General features: G+C 41.4%; 1 protein-coding gene across 1 annotated transcript in view; it reads right to left on the bottom strand.

Moving 5' to 3' along the window:
• Positions 1–23151, bottom strand: part of LOC120316781 (phosphate-regulating neutral endopeptidase PHEX-like) — a 59079-nt gene extending 35928 nt beyond the window's left edge. The window contains exon 1 of the mRNA XM_039362807.1: positions 23025–23151. Coding sequence (XP_039218741.1) covers positions 23025–23126 — 102 coding nt within the window. The 5' untranslated portion in view covers positions 23127–23151. The remainder of the gene's footprint in view (positions 1–23024) is intronic.
• Between the last annotated feature and the right edge of the window lie 981 nt (positions 23152–24132).

Genomic DNA, 24132 nt, shown 5'->3' with positions numbered 1-24132 from the left:
TGAATGATTTCCAAGTGAACTAATTGCTGTAAATATTGATCAAATGCCAAGGCTAAAGATATTTCAAATCAGAACTAGGCTGTATAACATCATCTGAATCTGGGGGTGGTGATGTTAAAACATAATCAATAGGTCATCAAAAAGAAACATTACTGTATAATGTTATACAGTATAATATACATCCATATTTATTAATTTCCATACTTCCTGGATAGGTCTGGGAACTGAGTCCTCTCTTAATCCATGAAGTGAGCAATCATTATAGGATGACTGAAGAACATAATAGATAAGATGAATATTATATTTCTATGTTTGTGGGTCTTTTTCATATGTAAATGATTTTTAACCATTCTGTGTCATTGTGTGATCATAGGAAAAATTCTAACTGGACCTCCTGGTTGGCAATCCCACATCTAGTTTGGTATCAAATTAAATTTATCAGTGTTTCTTATATTTTATATAAAAGGAGTGTATGTTTTATTACAATAAGAGATATGTCCGAAGTAGAATAAACAGACCTTTATTTAAATTAAATAAATAGAGTAAAAAGACATTTATTTAAACTAAACTACATTGAATTTATTACACCCAACTAAGGTGTAGGTCTTCCACATCACTTTGGGATGTGTACCTGAGTCTTTGACAATAAATAAAAATCATGCATAATTATGGAATGTAAGATCCAATCTGGGTCGGTCATCAGCATCAGAGGTTTCCTCTTCCAAGCTTTCAGACTCGTGCTGGAGCCCCCATCCTCTTGGGGAATTTCTCTCTCACTGGAACGCATGCTTTGGGCTATTCTATGAGTTGTATTTATGTGGTGCCTTCCTATTGGTTGATTGGTGTGTTGATGGTTGGCAACTGGCTATTGTTTCCTTTTGCCGCCAAGCCCTTGGCTCCTAAGTACCTGATAAATTGGTTGTAAATCAATACTCTGACAAGGGCCCATTTCCCAGGCTTCAATCATTGTGTTGTACCTGCACAATCTTAGTAGCTATGAAACTGAATTTATGTTCATTGCAATGTGGAATGCATTAAAGAATGCATCAGGAAATGAATGGAAGAAATGTGGATGATGTCTAAAATCTATTTCATTTGACTACATTAAGTATCAAGACAGCCTTCCAATCCAGCATTTTACACTAATAATGTGGCCAAATAGGAATTGCATCTATGTTTAATAAAGAGCATAAGGAATTTATTTAAGCTGTGTTTAGTCATTAAAAAAACTTTTTATCTATACTGCACTCTGCTGATTTTTTTCATTCTTCACTGCTTACTAGAATGATATTGTTATCCGATACCTAAGAGAAATCCAAGTTCCAGTCACTGCCTAATGTAGACTGTGTTCTTCTATGATAATTATTACTATGCTGTTTATTTGTTGCATAACTGTTGACTCCAAGCTCTTCTTTATTGCAGAGGTCCCCAACCTTTTGGGCACCAGGGACCAGTTCCATGGAGAGGTTTTCCCATGGACCACAAAGTGTGTGGTTTTGTGTGCTGCCTCAAATCCCGTGGATGGGGTTTTGCTTGTTTGTGCAGACCGATTGCTGGCATGCCACAGCCCGATACTGGTCCATGGACTGGGGGTTGGGGACCCTTGCTTTATTGTATACATTTGTTGTATACAAGTATGCATTTGTTACATGCATATTTTTGTTTTTAGATAGCTAATGAGCATAGCCACAAGTATTTTGATCTCACACAGTTCGGTTAATATTTTGGACTATGCTGTTCTCTGGAAATAGAATGACAGCTGGAAACTCAGGGTTAAATATAATTTCCCCTTCTCCGGTCTTCCACAATCTGTCTGCACTGTGCTAGGATTATTAATGGAACTGACATCTCCTTACAACTGACTGAGCACTGGCAGCAGCCAGGTAACAAGGGAGAAGCTGACTGCAGCAAATAATCTAACACCAAAAGATAAAAGAGTATTAAACACGTCATGACAAATGGTTTCAGATCAAGCCAAAGTAGATGAAAAACATCACATCTGGTTAGTGAATCCATGCTTTTGTGAATTAGATGCACATAGATTAAAATTGCTTTTTTGAGGGTAAAAGTTACTACCTCCAGAGATATAAATTGTAAACCACAATCATATGCTTCTTATCTCTATCCCATCCTATTCAAACCCATTAATGCAGGCAAGATATGAATAGCATTGGATTACAAGTCATGTCATCAAAATTCATCATCAGAATAGGGACACTGTACATCGTTTCCAATATTTCCACAGAGTGTTAGCTTGAGAGGCATATTGTATAAGGAATGCAATGTAAAACCTTGCATGAATTTATTTTACTCTGCAAGTGAGACAATATTTAAAGAGTAGCATTTTCCCCAAACTTTTTTTTCGAATCAATATAGAAAGCCAATGGCTCAAGATATTCCCACACAAAGCTTAACCTTCAAAACCTTCAACTTCAGGATTGTAGGGCAGAAAGATAACATTTCATTGCTACAGGATCCCAAAAAATATATAGAGAGAGAGCTTATGGCTCATCACAATGAAGAAAGTAGAAATTGAATGAAACCCTAAGCAATAATAAATGTATCATCCAAAAGAGCTCCAATAGACACAGGTGAACATTAGTTGGCTAACTGTTCATGCAATATTGGTCATCCATATTCCTTCTGTATATGGAAATGAAATTGTAGCATTATGTATTGTCTGTAGCAACCTCAGAAGCATCAGGAAAACATTTTTTTACTTGATTACTAGGACTTACATGCAGTTTCAATCACATGATTTTCCCATTATCCCATAAAGCACAATAAAGTATAAAATTGATTTAAAACATGGTAACTAAATTCAGTACCACAAAAGTAACATTCAATGCAGCATCAGTTTCTCACCAGGAGGAAAACATGTTCCACAATATCCACCACACTCTTGATTCTCAAAGACTCTGAAGAAAAATTAAATATTTTCAAAATAGCCAAAATAGACTGGGGCATCCTTTTCCTGAGGGCAAGCTCTTCTGAAAGAAGGCAGAATAAAAAAGTTTCCTTCTGACATGCCCTCTTGGCTGGATCATATCAGGCTGGTGGATTCTACCTTGAGTACATGGGACCATCTTGTAAATACTTGAGTCCCAACCATATAAGATGTAATAGATTATAACCAGTACTTAAACCACACCCAAAGTACACTGGTAACCAGATAGTTCCTGCAACAGTAGGATGATACAACTATAATCGGTCTAGTCCCGTTTCAGACAAGCAGCTACATATTGCATTAGGGGGTTTCTAAATAGTCAGTGTAGTACTTTAAAAATCTATGACTTATTTAAATTAAATCAATTTGCTGGCTTGAAACTAAAGTTTCATTGCATTGCATTGAAACATGAATTTGTGGTATTATTCCCAAATACTGGGTTCAGTAGGCCAACAAAGGAAGCAACAGCATAATAACTCTGTGAAAATCCATCTTTTTCATTCTCCCATTCAAGACACAACAATTATATCATGTCTTCAGCGGCTGGGCAGGCCATCCTTTCATATAGCCTGAAAGCCTTTATTCTCTGTCATTCACTTATAAATTAAAGAACATTTTATAAAAATATTTATGATTATCAGGGAACATGTAATAAATCATACTTCAGCTGTAGATGTGTGCTATTCATTCTTTAATAAATAGTTTCTGATTTTTAAAAAGAAACTTTCTTTTTATACTACTTTTATACTAGTAACTATACTATTAAAATCTGTCCTGAATGAAATGGTGCATCATAGGGTAAAACTGTCAATAAAGGTAGCTGAAATGGTCCAGTTTACAGAATGCCAGGACCCATTATTCTGAGGGAAAGAAATTTGAGAAGTTGTGACTGCTGGAAGGAAGGAAGGAAGGAAGGAAGGAAGGAAGGAAGGAAGGAAGGAAGGAAGGAAGGAAGGAAGGAAGGAAGGAAGGAAGGAAGGAAGGAAGGAAGGAATCATGTGCTAAGTATGGAATACCGAAAGCAGAGTCTGCCTCATTTGCACTCTCTGCTGTGGCTTAATGAAGCATTCAGGCCACAAGATTATGATACATTTGGGCAAGCCAAAATAACTCCTCAGTGGGTGGTGCCTATAATGCACAACTATTTGAAGGTTTTCAGTTGTCAGCTCAGTGTAGATAGATGCTCATACCAAATATGTCATCAAGCATAAAAGGGAGTGATCAGGCAATTTTTGCATTGAACAGTGAAGACCAAATCACACAGTACTTGACAAGCAGATATATTGAAGCTGTTGCTTCAGCTGCTGAATTTCAAATTCACAAGAGGGAACCAGCTGTTGTTTGCCTTCAAGTGCACCTTCCACAACAGCATCAAGTGTTCTTTCGAGATAATGCTGAATCACTAACAGAATTTATGGATCTCTTCAAACACAATCCATTTGCAAAAACACTGTACTATATGGATATTCCAAGATTCTGTACTTGGTCTAATAAGAAATGGGAAAGAAGAAATATTGGAAAAGAGTGGAGGATTTCTCTGGAATTTTTGAAGCCAATGTTCTAAGTCAAGTGTTACCCCATGAAGTAGTGACCTCTACTACTTGAGATGCTTCTTCATCACATAAAGGGGCCAGTATTTTTTGAATCACATAATGGTCATATCCTTCCATCATTCTAAGATGTCTGCAGAGAGAGAGGATTGTTGCAAGCTGATGATCATAGGCAATAAATTATAGAAGATACCAAAAGAAGAAGAGCCTCCAGAGCAATGACAGATTTCTTTATTGTCTTGACTATGTGTGTAATTGCTTATAAAACAATCTTTCTTCGATTATTTTCATTGATTTACCAGGAAGAATGTAAAATACATTTATCACCGACCTGATCCTCGATAAAGATAGAGGAGGTGGAGTTGTAGCTGTTTCTGTGGCATTATCCAGTTTTGCAATAATATTTATGCTTGGTGAGATACCCCTCAAAGTGAATGAAAATGCTCTTTGTATCATTGGGAGGGGGGGAAGAAACCTCCAAGAATGCAAATTTGCTTTGACATCGATGCCTATTGTCTGGAATGAGAGCTCATGATTAGGAGGGAGAGCTTTGAAATCACAGATTGGACTCTTCGCAATATACACATATACGGTAAAAATTAGGCCTTTGGGGCAATTTGCTGTGGCAATTTCCATCAGTTTCTGCCAGTTGTGAAAAGAAGAAAAGATGCTGATGTGGAGAATCTGCCCAACAAAAAAAAATCATACCTACGGAGAAATTTGTCAACTTTCAACTGATCAGAAATATGATTGAATGAGAGAGACGGAAGATATTCTGTGCCCTAATTGGATGTTGGAGAAGACAAAATTCAGAAAAACCAAAATGATGAAATAGAATTACTTGAAGATATAGTTCGGCCAGCAAAGAGAATGTACAAGTAGTCCTCGATTTATAACAATTCATTCAGTGATCATTAAGAGTTACAATGTCACTGAAAAAAGTGACCTATGACCATTTTTCACACTTACAACCTTTGTAGCATCCCTATGATCATGTAATCAAAATTCAAAGGCTTGGCAACTTATGACTCTTGCTGTGTCTTAAGGTTATGTGATCATCTTTTGCAACCTTTTGACAAGCAAAATCAATGGGGAAAACAGATTCACTTAAAAACCATATTACTAAATTATCAACTGCAATGATTCACCACAACTGTGGCAAGAAAGGTCATAAAATGGGACATAACTCACTTAACAAATATCTCACTTAACAACAAAAATTTTGGGCTCAATTGTGGTCATAAGCGAAGACTACTTGTATAGATTTCATCTATTCAATATTTGACAATCCTGCAGAAGTATTTTCAGCTAACTTTATCTTGGTTCCTCTCAATGAAATAATAAGAAAAATCAATTCCACATGCATTAGATACTTCCCTGTAATGATGAAATATATTGTTCCTTCAGGGCTGTCACTGTCAAGTAGTTAATGCCATCCATTTTCCAACAAATTCATTCATTCAATAGGATCACCCATCATTTTTATCTTTTTTTAATCTTGGATCTTCCAAGGCCTTAGAATGAATGTAGATGATTGTGGAAGAATTCCACAAGAATTTCATTGTAGCAAAGAAACATTGGTGTGTTAAAAAAAAATGACATTGCTATGATTCCAAGAATTATCCTCAATTTACCAGAAGATGAAAGTATCTCTCTTCAGCAGATATAGTTCCCATGCTGTTCCTATGCATAAAATTCAATGACAAACCATGGAGAATGTGCTGATTTATCTGGAGAAACTAGTATTCCAGTAAGGTCAGCTGCATGTCACTTTAAGCCAAGGAAAAACAAGTGAAAGCACTCGAGTGCTAAAACTGGCAGATGTGCAACCACAAATGGGTGGTTAACATTGTTAAACAAAAAGCATCCAAATTTGTCGTTACACATTGTTCTTCTTCAATAAAATGTCTTCTTCTTTAATTGTAAAACCAAAACAGTAGCAATTCACCATGGTCACTCTGTTTCTCTGTTTAGGTAAGGAGATATCTCTGAAAGGATGAGCCGATGGGTCACAGGATGTCTAGTTGTAAAACTCATTTTTAAGAGATCAGGTGAACATGATATTACTAAACTCTTGGACCCTCTTTTATTATGGCTTGCAGCATTCAATATAATTGTGCTTAGAATAGAACAGAACAGAACAGAGCTGGAAGGGACCTTGGAGGTCTTCTAGTCCAAGCAGGAGAACCTATACCATCTCAGACAAGTGAATGTCTAGTCTCTTCTTGAAAATCTCCAGTGATGGAGCTCCCACGATTTCTGGGGGTAAGCTATTCCACTGGTTGATTGTCCTCACTGTCAGGAAGTTTCTCCTTAATTCCAGGTTGCTTTTCTCTTTGATCAGTTTCCAACCATTGTTTCTCATTCTTACCTCTTGTGCATTGGTGAACAACCTGGCCCCCTCTGCCTTGTGGCAGCCCCTCAGATACTGGAACACTGCTATCATGTCTCCCCTATTTCTTCTTTTCTTTAGACTAGCCAAACCCAAGTCCCGTAGCCGTTCTTTTTATGTTTTAGTCTCCAGGCCTTTGATCATCTTAGTTGCTCTTCTCTGAATTTTTTCCAAACTCTCAACATCTTTTTTGTGATATGGTGACCAAAATTGGCTGCAGTATTCCAGGTGTGGTCTTACTAGGGTTTTATAAAGCGGTACTAATACTTGGTGTGATCTTGATTCTTTGCCTCTATTTATACAACCCAGGATTGTGTTAGCTTTTTTGGTTGCTGCTGCACACTGCTGGCTCATGGTCAAGTGATCATCCACTAGGACTCCAAGGTCCCTCTCACAATTATTGTTTTTAAGCCAGGTCTCGCCCAATCTGTTTTTCCTGCCTAAATGTAAGACTGCTTTTCTCCACATTGAAACTCATTTTGTTGGATAGGGCCCATTTTTCAAGTTTGTCAAGATCTTTTTGGATCTTGAGTTTGTCTTCTGGGGTGTTGGATACTCCTGACAGTTTGGTGTCATCTGCAAATTTGATGAGTTCCTCTTCAATTCCCTCATCTAAGTCATTTATGAAGGTATTGAAAAGTACTGGGCCTAAGACGGAGCCTTGTGGTACCCACCTCTCCATGTGGATGTAGTGCCATTGAGGATTACTCATTGAGTACAGTTTGTTAGCTAGCTACAGATCCATCTGGTGGTGATGTTGTCTATTCCAACTTTTCCTAGCTTACCAAGGAGTAGGTTGGGGTCTACCTTGTCAAATGCCTTACTGAAATCTAGTGTACTACGTCCACTGTGTTTCTTTGGTCTACTAGTTTAGTCACTTTATCGAAGAATGAGATGAGATTGGTTTGGCATGATCTGTTTTTAACAAACCCGTGATGGCTACTAGTTATGACTTTTTTGCTTCTAGTTGTTCGCAGATCTGTTTTTTGATTATCTTTTCTAGGATCTAGGTATTGATGTTAAACTGATTGGTCTGTAGCAGTGGTTCTCAACCTTTTTAATGCCGTGACCCCCAACCGGTCATAAGTCGAGGACTACTCAACCGGTCGTAAGTCGAGGACTACTCAACTGGTGCAGCACTGTTTGCAGAATGGGACTTTTGGCGGGCTCAGCAGGGCAAAGACAGCCTGGACAATTCCTATTGGTTTTTGAAAGCCAATAGAATTAGACTCTATTCAAGAGAGTCTATTCTATTGGCTTTCAAAAGCCAATAGAATAAAAGGGAGTAGCACAGCTAAGGAAAAGGGGGAAAAAATGGTGGACTGCATTGTTTGGCAACCCCCATGAAATGGTCATTCGACCCCAAATGGGGTCCCGACCCACAGGTTGAGAACCACTGGTCTGTAGTTTCCTGGGTCCGTTTTTTTTTCCTTTCTTGAAGATGGGGACCACATCAGCCCTTTTCTAATTCTCGGGTACTTCCCCAGTGCTCCAGAATTTATGAAAGATGTGGAGCAACGGTTCTGAGAAAACATCTGCCAGCTCTTTCAGAACTCTGGGATGTAATCTGTCGGGTCCTGGTGATTTATATTCGTCAAGGTTAGATAGGTGTTCCCTTACCATTTTCTTGCTTATTTTAATTTTTGGTTCTAGCATGTCTTTTGCAGTGGTTTTTGGGGGTATTGGGCTATAGTTTCTTTTTGTGTGGAGGTTGATGCAAAGTATGAGTTAAGCAGCTCTGTTTTTTCCCTGTTGCCTATAATTTCCTTGCCATCTCTCTTTAGTTTCCTTGATTTTTTTCTTGTTGTTAATATGTTGGAAGAAACTTTTTTTATTGTCCTTGATTTCTGTTGCAAGTCTTTATTTGTTCTGAGCCTTTGCTTTCCTGACTTCATCTTTGCATGTTCTGTCTGTCTGCTGATAATCGGCTTTAATTATGTGCCCCTCTTTCCATTTTTTGTATTTGTCCTTTTTGTCTTTCAGTTTGTCAAAGAGATGTTTATGCAGCCATGCTGGTTTCTTCTTGAATTTCTTGTTTTTCTTTCTCAGTGGTATTGTGCTGGTCTGGGTTTTTGTGATCGCATTTTTCAGGGTTTCCCACGCTTCCTGGGTTGTTTTCCCCTTTAGGGTTTTCATCCATGGGACTTTTTCTAGGTTCTCTCTGAATTTGTTAAAGTTGGCTCTTTTGAAGTTTAGAACATTGGTTGGATTGTTTTCTATTGCTAGTGTTTGCATTATATTAAATTCCAGTATGACGTGGTCACTTTCACCCAAGGTTCTGGTAATTTCGATTCCTTCTATCACTTCTTCTCTGTTTGTTAACTGGTTGGCAAAGAGTTCGTCTACTTCTTCTGATTGGTTGGGTGGCCTGTAATATACACCTATGGCATTATCACTTTTGTTATATATATTGATCCATAAACATTCTGGAGAGATTTTTTCTTTGATCATGTGCATTTATGCAGATATGTAGTGTTCTCTTAGATATAGTGCAACTCCCCCTCCTCTTTTTGTAGACCTGTTACTTTTGAACAATTTGTATCCATCCATCAGTCCATTCCATTCATGGGTTTCGTCCCACCAGGTTTCTGTTTTGCCAACTATGTCATACCCTCCCTCGTGTACTATTGCTTCTAGTTTGCCCTGTTTGTTCCCCAAGCTTTGAGCGTTTGTATATAAGCATTTTATGCCTGCCCATGGGAGTGTTTCTTGTATCTCCTGGTTGTTGTTTGAGTTTTTATTTTTTTTTTCATTACTGCCTACCTCATTATTTGATTTGTTTACTTGGGATTTGTGATTGGTTTTGGGTTCTAGAGATTCTAGAGATTGGTCACCATCCCCCTAAGTTTTAGTTTAAAGCTCTCCTGATGAGTTGGGCCAGTCTTTTTCCAAGTATATTTTTGCCTGTTTTCGTGAGGTGTAGCCCATCCCTTGTCAAGAGTCCTTCATGTAGGAAATGAAGTCCATGATCCAGGAAACCAAAGTTTTCTTGGCAGCACCAACCCTTTAGCCAATGGTTTGTTGAATGTGAATAAGCAGCATAGATATTGTTGAAAATAAATAAATGTCAAGTGTTAGTGGAAGATCAAGGCACAAGTAAAAATCATCATCAACAATGTGTCTACAACCTTAGATAAAAGAAATTGAAAATAATTATAATAATTATAATTGAAATAAAATAGTTATACAGTAATTGAACAAGGTGCTGTTGTGAAACAAGAGCCAATAGACATAATCCACATTTACTCATATCTTCTTCTGGCTACATTAAATTCTATGCACTTGTGTATGATGAGCATAACTAAGACCCAATCCCACTTTTAAAAAATCACTAAGCCATTCTTCTGCTTTGAATAGTTATATGAAACCTTTTTTTTCATGAAAAGTACCTTAAAAGTATATGGAGGCTATAATGTTTATTTACACCAAAATCTGATATAAGCCAGCAATTGTTTAATCCTCACATGCAAAAAGACCTGAGAGAATTAAAAAAAAAAATTGAATTAGGAAATAAGGACAGAAAGGTGTTTTTTTAAAAAAAAAAAGTATATAAAAACAGGTGCGGTGAATTGTTCTTGGGCTTTTCAGAATTGATGGAAGCACCTGGAGCTCCATCCCAAGAATTATGTGTGAATTACATATTAGTTAGAAAAATAGTATCTCAAACATGCATCCCCCTTCTTTGCACATAAAATCTACAACTAAATCTGTTAATCTTGTATTTTGAATCTCTTCTTATATATTTGTCAAACCTGTTAAGCAGAAGGTAATTGAAGTGGAGATTTCATCAGAAAAATCAACTGCATAAGGTCTGCTTTGGAGTTCTGATTTAGATAAAATTAGATTAGATCATCACCAATATTTCTCAACCTTGTGTCCTTCAAATTACACAAAATTCCGATTAACCATTATTGGGTAGGTCTAATGAGAACTGATTGCCTTTCCTGCCTATGATGCTAAGAAACTTGACATGCAAACAACCACTTCAGTTTGAACAAAACTATCTATATTGTTTAGTCCATGACACTTTTGAATCTGTTTACTCATAAACCTGTTTTATCCATTCTATTTTTCACTATTTCTAACATTGCATTTTCTTTCAAAATGTACAATTCAAAAAGTTAGGAGAAAATATTCTTTTTTTTAAAAGTAACATTTTAAAATAAATATGCATTGATATTGGTTTAATCTATACCCGGGTCACAAATTTAGAACATGTAAAAATGGATTGATAATTTCCAATGTGTACAGGTAATCCCCGAGATAGGAGCGTTCACTTAACACTTGTTTAAAATTACGCAATCAGTGCCCCCTAGTGTTTACAAGCAAGTCCCAAAATTACAAATACTGCAGCACCATGGCAGTTGTTCACCCATACAAATGACTGCAGAGGTTCTGCAACATTCACCCTATTCCCCTCCCCACTCCCCACAACTGCTTCCCTCTCCCTTCCTGCCATGCCGGACTCTCCTTGCAAAAATCTGTCTCCTCTCTGCTGTGGTTTCTTTCCCTTTGAGGGAGAGGAGAGTTGGCTTGAAAATGCTTTTCGCGCTGACAGTGGAAGCTCCTGGATGCTGTGATATTGTGAGAGTTTAAACACCCATTCTCTGCAAAAGAGAGCATGGCCCCTGGAAGCTTCCATTCTCTGGAGGGGAAAAGTGATTGCCTTATTTGCAAGCCTATGGGGCAAAATCGGAGTCAGCCGGGCGCAGGAACCAATGCCATCCATGGCCCGGGTGCAATGCTCACTTGCGTATACCAGCCTTAGTTTGAGGGCAGGAAGGAAGCCTTCAACTGAATGCTGGGGAGGTGGAATCATAGCTGCTCAGATGCCTGCCGCTACCAGTGGCTTGGGTGCCCTGGTTCTGTCTGAGTTGGAAGAAAGTGGAGGTGAGGCATTAGAATTGCTCTCAAACATTAAGAGCCAGATGTGCTGCTTGCTCTTGTGCACTGGCCTTATTGAAAGCAATCCCGTTGCTTGCTTCCACTTTCTTTCACTCAGACAGATCCGAGAAGCCACTGCTGCCCAAACACTTTTTATCCAAATGGAGACCTGACAGAGATTTGAAGGTCCCTGTGCCTGCCAATGGGGTGCTTCAAAAATGGAGAGGAACATTCCATTTTTGAAATGCCCCATTGGCAGTCACATGGAGCTTCAAAATGCAGTGAATCCCTGCATTTTGAATTGCCCTATAGGTGCTGAAACAAATCCAAATGGAGATCTGATAGGGATTGGAAGGTGTGTGTGTCTGCCAGTGGGGTGTTTCAGAATGGAGTGTTCCTCTCCACTTCTGAAGTGCCCCATTGGCAGGCAGATGGACCTTCAAATCTCTATCAGATCTCTGCTTGGATAAAAAGTGTTTGAGTGGCAGCGGCTTGGCTTTCTCAGCTCCGTCTGTGTGGAAGAAAGTGGAAGCGCACGCGAGCGAGCAGCAAACTCAGATCTTATTGTTTGAGAGCAATCCTACTGCTGCGCCTCCGCTTTCTTCCAACTCAGATGGAACTGGGACACCCAGGCTGCTGGTGGCAGCAGCCACCTGAGTGGCTATGATTCCACCTCCCCAGCACTCAGTTGAAGGCTTCCTTCCTGCCCTCAAACAAAGGCTGGTGCACATGAGTGAGCAGCGCACCTGGGCCATGGACGGCATTGGTTCCTGTGCCCGGCCGACTCCGACTCCACACTTTGCCCCTTAGGCATGCAAACAAAGCAAACACTCCCCCCCCAGAATGGAAGCTGATCTCTTTTGCAGAGAATGGATGTTTGAATTTGCTTGATATTACAGTACCAAGGAGCTACCATTGTCAGCGTGAAAAGCATTTCAAAGCCAACTCTCCTCTCCCTCAAAGGGAAAGAAACTTCAGCAGAGAGGAGACAGATTTTTGCAAGGTGAGTCCCACGTGTAGGAAGGGAAGGAAAAGTATGAAGTATCTTAGTGGTTGGGGAGGCCTTGGGGTCCTGTTACATCATTACCCCCCCCATGGCCTTCCCCACCCTGAGATACATCATGTGCACTTAACCAACCACATTTGCACGCATTTGATTAGCAAATGTGTGGGTGAAAGCAGGGAGTGATCTTGTTCAAGGTACAAGATTCACTCCCACGAATTCTCAAGTTATGAATGGAATGGGCAGGCCCCATTATTTATTTATTTATTAAAATTTATAAACCGCCCCACTCCCGCAGGACTCCGGGCGGCTAACAATAAAAACACAATATAACTTAACAAGACAAACAATACAGTAACATTCATCCAGGGGTCAGATTTTATAAACCCCAGGCCTGCCAGAAAAGCCAGGTCTTAAGCAGCTTGCGGAAAACCAACAGAGTGGAAGCGGTCCTAATCTCCGGGGGGAGCTGGTTCCAAGACGTGGGCGCCATCACAGAGAATGCCCTCCCCCGCGGCCCCGCCAAATGGTACTGCTTGGCCGACGGGACCTGAAGGAGGCCCAGCCTGTGGGATCTAACCGGACGAAGGGAATTATGAGGTAGTAGGCGGTCTCGCAAATAGCCTGGCCCAGAGCCATATAGAGCTTTAAAGGTAATAACCAACACCTTGAATTGGACCTGGAGACCAATAGGCAACCAGTGCAGCTCGCGGAGGATAGGTGTAACATGGCTGTACTGAGGAACACCCACTATCACTCGCGCGGCTGCATTCTGGACCAACTGTAGTCTCCGAATACTTTTCAAGGGTAGCCCCATGTAGAGCGTGTTGCAGTAGTCCAAGCATGAGGTGACAAGGGCATGAGTGACTGTAAGGAGAGCCTCCCGGTCCAGGTAGGGTCGCAACTGGTGCAACAGACGAACTTGTGCAAAGGTCCTCCCAGCCACTGCCGTCAAATGATGTTCCAATTTCAGCTGTGGATCAAGGAGGACACCCAAGTTGCGAACCCGCTCCGAAGGGGGTATATTTTCCCCTGCTAGAGTCAACACTGGACAGTTAACATGATCCTTGGGAGGCAACATCCAAAGCCACTCGGTCTTATCAGGATTGAGCCTGAGTCTGTTAACCCCCATCCAGACCCTCACGGCTTCAAGGCAACGGCCCATCACATCAGCCGCTTCACTGAGAGAGCTCGGGGAAGAGATATATAGCTGGGTATCATCAGCATACTGATGAAACCTCACCCCGTGCTGTCTGATGATCTCACCCAGCGGCTTCATGTAAATGTTAAATATTCATAAGGACTACCTGTACAACAGATCAGGAAGAACAAATCAGATCAGTAAATAAAATCAAAGAGTCAGTGTAATTAAGGTGTGAGACTGGGACTAGGAAAATCCATGTTCATCTATTCTTGAGCAATAGATGTTCACTGGATGATTGAGGATCAGTTACTCTTAGTCCAACTTACATCTCACAGGGTTCTTATGGTGCAAGGACCTGGAAAAAGAGAGCACTATGTATGTTGCCTTAAGCCTCTGAACCGAAGACCAAACACAAATCTAATAAATAAATTCTTCAAAGATCTTACTGCAACAAAGCAAAAAACCAAAAAGTTTGAAAGCACACATTGCAGAGTCTCCAATTAGGTGGTAATTGTTTCAATTTAAGAGTTAGTTAATGTCAGTGTTTCTAGTATAAGTACCTATTGGATGTCAGAACTATCAGCATGTAGCATCATTAGCCAGATGCTAGAACCCAAGGGTCACAACAGAGCTGAAATTTAACTTTGACTTTGTCCATCACCGGCACTCTGTAGTTCACTTAAAAAACTGCCATTTATATTTTCCACAATATTACTGACAAAGTATGGTTCTGATCAAATGTCTGCCTAAGGACTCTCACAATGCTCAGTTTAACATTTAAGCTAATTAGTGTGCTACTGCTGCCCTCTGCTGCCCATTAAGAAGCTGTCCAAAGAAGTCTATAAGCGGCCCTCAGGTTAAAAGCTTGGAGCTGCCTTTGTCAGGCAAACACACCAGCTTCAGCTGAAGCACTTCCACTTTATCTCAGGTGTCATAGTTACATTGAAAAGTCATCTCAAAGTCAGCCTATGAAGGTTTTAAAATTAGAGCACCAAGTTGAAGATGATTGCTATATTTTCCTATGTATTTCTAAAAGTAAACATAACTGGGCTATTTATATTTGCAATGGGGATTGTAGCAAAACAAAAACAAAAGATTGTTTTGCAGTAATTACCTTATGTTTTTAGATACCTAGCATATTACATCAGGGATGTCAGACTCGCAACGTCATGTGACGTGTCGTGATGTATCGCAATTTTTTTGTCATTGTCAGCAATGGTGTGGGCGCAGTTTTGCTATGATGCATCCAGCCCACAGGCTGGCAGTTTGACACCCCTGCCATAAAGTATTAAGGATCTCAGCCCCATTCTCCAATAAAGTTACAGTGGGGCAGTGGAGTAGTCAAAGAGCTTACTTGATGAATTTTATTTTCAATGGTCTCTTAAAGAGCATTCTGGTAGGCTATCCTTACTGTTGACATTTTTTACTTGGCATTTGACTATTTACTAATTGCACTAACCTATGTTTTATTTCATGATTTATTGAAGTAATAACAATTGATAGGACATGTGTATGTTTAACATATAAATCACAAATTAAGCAACACATAATTATTATGTGCAATGTGTAAATTTATACCATCTTTGCCACTGAAATCTTCCTCATTGTTTTATTTGCAGATTTATGAAATATAAATATAGCTATTTATCACAAATCACAACCTCCTAACAATGTTACTGAATTTGATTCAGCCTTTATCCAAAGGTTTTGTTGCTGCTGCTACTGTTTTTCTGGTCTTCAAAATAAACTAGTTGCTACTGCTGCTTCTCTGGGTAAGTTCTTTTAAATAGTGAATAATTTAAATGAATCCTGGGTTATTCGATACATTTTTCACATCTGTATCATCTAAAAAAGCATCAAGTTTACTGTTTTTCATCTAAGAACTCTGAAGGTTTTTTTAAAAAAAGAACTGTAGAAAATCAAATCCTACCTGTTTTTATTTCATCACAACCTGCTAGTGATTCAGATACGGCCTGTATTATGAGTGCTGTTATGTCCCGAGCCTTGCAAACGGCTCGGGCGTTTGCAGGCAGTCCCGGGCAGGTGCAAAGCTGCCCGGGACCAGACAGGCTGTCGCCAGCGCCGTGCGCATGCGCGGGTGCTGGCGCGGGAAAAGTAACCCATTTACCCGGGAGTTGCCTATATAAGAGGCTGTGAGGCGTTTGGGCTGAGCTGAAGCCATCTTCCTGTAAGCTGAACGCTGAATAAAAGAACCTGAGAACTCCAGCTGCTTCTCGTGTCTGTTGTCCCGCCAAGGACGCAACACTGGCGACGAGGGTGGGATGCCTTGCACTACCTGGAAAGGAAAAAGTGTAAGCTTACCCAAGGAGTCCTGAGCGGCGGAAGAGGAACGGTGTTGACTCAGCAGCTGCCCGCCAATCCAGTGCGCATTCGGGGGTAGGCTGGCTGATAGACCCGTCTCCTGAAGATCCGAAGATGGCGAAAATCGGAAGGCTTGCGGAATTCGACGTCTCACATCCAGAGCGGTGGGAGTCCTACGTATCCAGAATGGAGAACTACTTCAAGGCAAACCAAGTGAGGGAAGATAGCTTGAAGGCTGCCACCCTGCTTTGCGCTTGCGGCCAAGACGCCTTCGAAATCGCAGAAAACCTTGCAGCACCTGTTCCAGTAGAGTCTGTAAGCTACGCAGACCTGAAGAAGCTGCTGAAGGACCACTTCCACCCCAAGGTGTCCGTTATCTCATGGCGCCACACCTTCGAGCAGAGGGATCAACGGTCCGGGGAGTCAGCCAAGGAGTACATCGCCGCGTTACGGAAGGCCGCCAAGCCCTGCGAGTTCAAGGACCTCGAGGAACGACTGAGGGACCGATTCGTGTGCGGGTTGAGGCATCGAGAGCTACAACAGAGACTTTTCGCTAAGGAAGAATTATCCTTCCAAGACGCTTTAAGGGAAGCCACCGCGGAAGAAGCAGCAGGCGGCGCCGTCAAGAACATGCGGCCGATCAGAAGCAGTGCAGAGGGTGCGTCCGTGCACCAAGAAGACGTCCGACGAAACTCCGAGGAGGATCCGGACGAAGAAGTCGACCGTCTACACCCCGCGAAGGGAGAAAATCAGAAGGAAAGCTCTTCAGCTCCGCTCAAGTGCATCGGCTGTGGAGGTCGCCACAGGAGAACCGACTGCAAGTTCCGCTCCGCTACCTGCCGGGCATGCGGCAAACAAGGGCACATTGCAGCTGTGTGTCTGGGCCGACGAAAGGCACAACCTCAAGAAGAACGCCTGAAGGGTACCAGAGTCCCCAGCCAGAATAGGGTAGGTTTTTGTGCTTCGCGTAGAAACATTTGTAGGACAGGCACACACAAGCCCATGAAGAAAAAGCTGTCACTCAACGTGAAGCTACAAGGGGTTCCATTATCTATGGAACTAGACACAGGGTCCGCCCTTTCCATCATTTCATTGCATACATTTAGGAAGATTTGTTCCAGTAGTGGGACTAAGGCCAAGTTAAGGCCTTCTGATATTGTATTAACTGATTTTCAGAACTCAAGAGTGTGTGTTAAGGGGGAGGCCACCCTTAACGTGCAATACAAGAGTTTTGAAGGTCCACTAGACTTGTTAGTAGTAGGGGGTGAAAGAACGAGTCTCATAGGACTCGATTGGTTTGAGGCCCTGGGGATACACGTCACAGGACTCAACAGCTTACAAACACTCGACCTACAGGAAGTCTGCAAGGAATTTGCAGATGTTTTCAGCCCCCAGCTGGGCACATTCAAAGGACCACCTGTGTCCTTAAAGCTAGACCCCACTGTCACTCCCATTAGGATTAAAGCAAGAAGGGTCCCTTTTGCTTTAAAAAGTAAGATTGACACTGAATTAGACAAACTAATCCAACAAGGAATCCTAGAACCTGTTGATTCCAGCCCATGGGAGACCCCCATTGTCACGCCTCTAAAGGCAAATGGGGACATTCGCATTTGTGCTGATTACAAATGCACACTCAATAAGGCATTGCAGCAACATGCCTATCCTGTTCCTGTGGTCAGTCACATCCTGGCCTCTCTCAAGGGGGGGCGTGTTTTTGCAAAGCTTGACCTAGCTCAAGCATATCAACAGCTGCCTGTTGATAATGATGCTGCCATAGCTCAGACTATTGTGACCCACAGGGGAGCCTTTAAGGTAAAAAGGCTGCAGTTTGGAGTGAATGTCGCTCCTGGGATTTTCCAAAGCGTAATGGAAAACACACTACGAGGTATACCAGGGGTCTGCCCCTACTTTGACGATGTCTTGATTGCAGGAGACTCCACACACATTCTAGCTGAAAGGCTTAGGGCTGTCCTGTTAAGATTCAGGAAATCAGGCCTTAAGCTCAGAAAAGACAAATGCAAGATTGGGGTGCCTTCTACTGAATTTCTGGGATTCAAAATTGATGCTGCTGGGATTCATCCTGCTGAATCCAAACTAACTGCTATTTTAGAAGCACCCAGGCCAAAGTCTAAGGCCGAACTTCAGGCCTTCTTAGGCCTCCTGAATTTCTACAATTCTTTTCTTCCACATAAAGCTAGTGTAGCTGAGCCTCTTCACAGGCTACTAGACAAACAGCTGTGTGGCTGTGGTCACAAGCACATGAGGCTTGCTTTAAAGAAGTCAAGGCCTTGCTCACTTCTAACAGTGTTCTTGCACATTTCAACGAGTCTCTTCCTGTGTGCATCGCTTGTGATGCATCCCCCTACGGGGTTGGAGCTGTCCTGAGTCACCTCAGGTCTGATGGAACTCAGGTTCCTATTGCATACTACTCCAGAACATTGTCTTCTGCCGAGCGCAACTACGCTCAGATAGACAGGGAGGCTCTGGCTGTTGTTGCTGGAATTAAAAAATTCCACGATTTTCTATATGGCAGGCATTTCACGGTCTTCACTGACCATAAGCCTCTGCTGGGACTGTTTACCACACGTAAGCAGACTCCCCACATCATTTCCCCTAGAATGCTTAGGTGGTCTATTTTTTTGTCTGCATATGATTTTTCATTACTCCACAAGCCTGGGAAAGAAATGGGCCATGCTGATGGCCTCAGTAGGTTGCCTCTGCCAGTAGTAGAAGCTGACCCCGCGCCAGCTGTCAACATTCTATCAATCCAAGCCTTACCCGAGCTTCCTCTTAGTGCCAGGGATGTTACCGCTGAAACAGGTACAGATCACACACTTTCACGTGTCCGCTCCTGGGTCCTGTCCGGGTGGCCTGAGCACTGCCCTAGTCCTGAGTTTCAGAGTTTCTGGTCCAAAAGGAACGAATTGTCCCTTTCTCAGGGTTGTCTGCTTTGGGGAAACAGAGTTGTCATTCCCACCTCAATGAGGACTAGGGTCTTAGAATCCCTCCACGAGGGTCATCCTGGCATTGTTCGTATGAAGGCTCTTGCACGAAGCCACTTGTGGTGGCCTGCTTTAGATAAAGATATTGAGGCTAAGGTACACGCATGCCACATGTGCCAACGATCTCGCCCAGAGATGCCCCAAGCTCCTGTGCATAATGGGAGGAAACACAGTCCCCATGGTCTAGGGTGCACATTGACTACGCTGGGCCCTTTCAGGGCCAGTTCTTCTTGGTCCTTGTTGACAGCCATTCAAAATGGCTTGAGGTTGTGCCTGTCTCATCCACCACCACTGCAAAGACTATTCAGGTACTGAGGGGGATTTTTGCTGCACACGGGCTGCCAGATGTCATTGTGTCCGACAACGGCCCTCAATTCACCTCCTCCGAATTCCAAGCTTTCTTACAGGCAAACCTGATTCGTCATGCCACATCTGCGCCTTTTCACCCATCCACCAACGGTATGGCTGAACGCATGGTGCGCATCGCAAAGGACGCCTTGAAGAGACTCACCTACGGGGACTGGCATCACAGGTTGGCTGACTTTCTCCTTTCTTATCGCACCACACCGTCCACTTCTACAGGGAGAAGTCCAGCTGAACTTCGTTGGGGGCGCCAACTTACTACGAGACTTGACCGGTTGCATCCGGACAGACTGCCTTCATCTACCTCACATCCTAGGGCACCTAGACAACTACTTGTGGGTGCCCCGGTTTGGGCTCGCAATTACGGGCCTGGTCATACATGGGTCCCCGCTTCTGTGTCCAGGATCACAGGTCCTCTCTCCTACGAGGTTGCCCTGGACAACGGTCGTGTCCTGCGTCGGCACATCGACCAACTCCGCTCTAGGCGGGACTTTTCTGCTGAAACTCCTGGGTCTTTTCCAGGGGGGGAGGGGGACCCTTTGGAGCAAAGGGAAGGGCAAGAGCTACTGCCCATCGCCACTGAGGGAGCCACAAACGGCTCGTCCCAAGGTTCTGCAATTGCTCCGAAAAGGAAGTCTTGGAGCTTACCCACACAACAGGCACTCACGCCTACTCCAGCCAGGGAGTTACCCCGGGGGCATACTCACTTTCCACACACAGCACACAGCACTCCAGCAACGGAGGATACCCGGGGGCATCCCAACAAATCATTCCCCGCAAGAGAGCTGGCACACAATGCCCAAGGTTGGCCTGACCTTACCCCAAATCCTACAGGGGGTCAAACATACACAGAGCTAGTCGAGGAACCAAGTCCCGACTACAACACCCCTAGCACAAATCAGGGGACACCTGAGTTTTGGGAGAGTACAGAAACCCACACGAGCCCAAACACAGAATGGGGTTCAGGGAATAGACAGCCTCCTGACAGGTCTTGGACTGACCTAGGGGGTTCTACAGAGACGCCCAGCAGTGGCTATCACTTCAAGGGGCCTGAGGGTCTACAGCTAGGTAGGACAACCAGGTCACAAAGCAACAGAAGCCCTGGCCTGACGAGCCCGGTGGGCAAGCAAGCAGGCCAGGCATCGGGGCACAGTCCTTGGAAGACACCAGGGCACAGTAGAGAGAACAGGCTCATGCCTCCCTCCAGTCAGGGGACTTATGCCAGTAACCCAGAGCTAAGAAGGTCACAGAGAGCAAAGAAATCTCCTAAGTACCTAGAAGATTACATAACATTGTTGGCAAGACAGAAGCCAGTAAACAGTGGGAACACTGGGGAGCAAATTGTCGTGTAAAATAAATGTTGTATGTTGATAGTAGTTTTAGCCCGGGGGAAAGGGGTGTTATGTCCCGAGCCTTGCAAACGGCTCGGGCGTTTGCAGGCAGTCCCGGGCAGGTGCAAAGCTGCCCGGGACCAGACAGGCTGTCGCCAGCGCCGTGCGCATGCGCGGGTGCTGGCGCGGGAAAAGTAACCCATTTACCCGGGAGTTGCCTATATAAGAGGCTGTGAGGCGTTTGGGCTGAGCTGAAGCCATCTTCCTGTAAGCTGAACGCTGAATAAAAGAACCTGAGAACTCCAGCTGCTTCTCGTGTCTGTTGTCCCGCCAAGGACGCAACAAGTGCCCTCAGGAAAAGTATTTGCAAGCCACTTCTGCCAATCCAATCAAACAAGGAGATGTTTTCTTCCCTTTCGCCTCTGACTATCCAAGTGTTTTTAAAGTATCTTATTACCTTTGGATGAGCTTCTATTAATCTATTAACAGACATTCATAGCTGCATATTTTCCTTATGTCACATAAAATGTTGAAAACATTATACATCAAAAAGTGGTTTCAAGCTGTTAGGCAACATATGTGCTTCCTGGAAGATCAAGAGTTTGAAGGCTGTTTCACATAAAAGATGCCCGGGTGAAAAGAGACCAGGGCAGAGAAAAGAGCAAGCTTCCCACATCAACAAGCCAGTTTATCATAGTTTCTAAGGAGTCAAATAAGACACAGTGAGTTTGTTTTTTGGAATTTTCTTCCCGCTTTAACAGAAATACAGATGTAGGAAAATAATGCAGATCTTAGAATGAGGTGCTCTTATTGCAGATGAGAGCCATTAAATTCTATTTTTACACAACAAAAGAAATCATCTTTTTCAGTGAAAAAATAGTAACTAATAATATCAATGAATATAATGCATAATTATATGTTAAAATATTAAGAATGAAACAAACAAAAGTGACTAGATATCTCAGAATGCATAAATATGAGCTTACAGGAATTCAAATACCTAGTTACAAACAGACAATCCTGGAAATTATTTCCATCAGGTCACAAAGGACTGGAAGCAAATTGAACAACTTCTTCTATAAATTCCATTTTTAAAAATATTAATAAAAAACTTGAAAGAACAAGGGAGAGTAGTTTTAAGAACTACTGAAGCATCAGAAAATATAAAACAAAAGTTATAAGTTTGGTATGTATTAAATTTCATGAGCTAATAATTATGTGCACCATAATTTCTGACTGAAAATACTTGAGACAATTATGTTGGTATTTTTAAATTACAGATAACATGAGACTTTGAGAACTGAACCTTTAACCACAGTAGCTGAAAATCGGTGGCATAATTTTATGTCAGTTTGAATGAAAAACATTAAAAACTGTACTGTGTGCCTTAACATAGACTTAACAACCAGCCTAAAGAACACACATACCTTCCTACTTTGCATTATCCTCCCCAATTATTGTATGGTGGTTCCCAAACAAGCCCCCCCCCCAAAAAATTAAATGTAAACCTCAGCCTTAATATTCCCCATACCATCTTAAACTGAAATTTCAAATTTGATTATTCTACATAAATTATAAAGTGATAAGCATTCTTTTTAATATAATCAAACATAATACACTGTAATAAGTTCTATTCAGTAGAAACTGTACTTGACCTGCATTGACAATATTGTAATATATCAGACATACAATGAATTTTATTTTAAACCATTTCCAGATTTTTATAAGGAATATAAGTAATAAACAAATAAAATAGTTGAAGTCTCTGTTAAAATCACAGATGTAAATAATTCCAATCCAATAATTCCAATCAATTCCAGGAACTGAATAACATCAAGAAGAGAAATCTTGAAACCTTAAATTAGTAGTTTCTCTTCCAAGGAAAACTATTTAATTATAATTATTAACTTGTTTTATTTAAATGCAAAATGAGGAATCAAAAATTACTATGTTGAGTATAAAGATTTAACTAAGTACAAAATGTAAATCATAGAACTTTGCAATAAATATCCAATCCTATTTTAAGTTCTTTTTCTTGCTATACATTCATATACGATAGTATAGACTTGTATTTCAATATCCTTACCTTTTCAACAGCTTTTCTTTTTGTATCCAAATCCATCCAGTCATTTTCATTTTCCAACATGTCTATAAAGGCCCATCGAATTCCTTCAGTCAGCTCTGCCATCTGAAGGAAACATTATCTCCTTGAGAAAGGTGCTATTTTCAATCCAATACCAAAGAGGGAAGAAATCTATATGGACAAGTATATTTCTGTGCAAATTGCCAGCGTGGATGCAGTTGTGCATCTAGTTATACATTCAATATTTGCATTATTTTGCTCCCAGCCAATAACATGGACGAATTGAACATTCTTCAATTTAAGAATAAGAAGTAATAGGTCTATATGCCCTTCAGAGACCCTAATACACTTTAGTTTTCTCTATTCTTTATCCTATAGCCCATTTTTAATATCCTAAAGGTGTTTTGTATTTCAGTTCCCAAATGTTTTTACCCTGTATTGTATTGCCAGCCTCTAATTTCAGTTCTAAGAAAGCTCATACTAACAAAACTGTTTAAGACTGATAAAAATTACAATATTGTTATGAAATGTATTTAGGTTGAAAGAAAGTATGTAAAAGCATCAAAGTCAGATTTTCCTCTAAATATCCATCTGAAATGTGAAAACAAATATTGGCAAAATACTCAGAAAAAGTGGAGTAAGTGAAACTTCTAATATCACCTAAATCTAAGAAATAGGTTTAGATTAACATTATTGTATTAAACTTCCATTAATATTATAACAGAATTGTTGACTTCAAGATGCTGCAACACTTCTGTTCCTGTTTCAGTTCAGCTATCACACTAGAAACTGCTGGCTAAAATTGTGTTTTCATATTGATTTATGTAGAAAAAAGAATGCCCTTCTCTAAATGACCTAGGGGACTTGTAGCATCTTACTTTTATGATTCATTAATGTCTTTTTGATATCACATTATTTTTATTCAACATGGAAGTCAGTACAGATCTAAGACAGAATATGACTGAGCATTCAACAATCAAGAGTAAACTGCATCCCAGGGAATAGGTTAACTCAGAGAATATTGATGGCAGAGTAATGTTTCAATTAACTTAGTGCACTAATGAGCTGAACTCCCTGAACTTGGAGGTTGCCAGTTCATATTCTAGATTTT

Source organism: Crotalus tigris, unplaced genomic scaffold, assembly GCF_016545835.1.
Source record: "Crotalus tigris isolate CLP2741 ecotype Arizona unplaced genomic scaffold, ASM1654583v1 scf7180000017589.2436309, whole genome shotgun sequence".
Lineage (NCBI taxonomy): Eukaryota > Metazoa > Chordata > Lepidosauria > Squamata > Viperidae > Crotalus > Crotalus tigris.
Note: the sequence above shows the minus strand (reverse complement) of the source record. Positions and strands in the feature narration are given on the sequence as shown.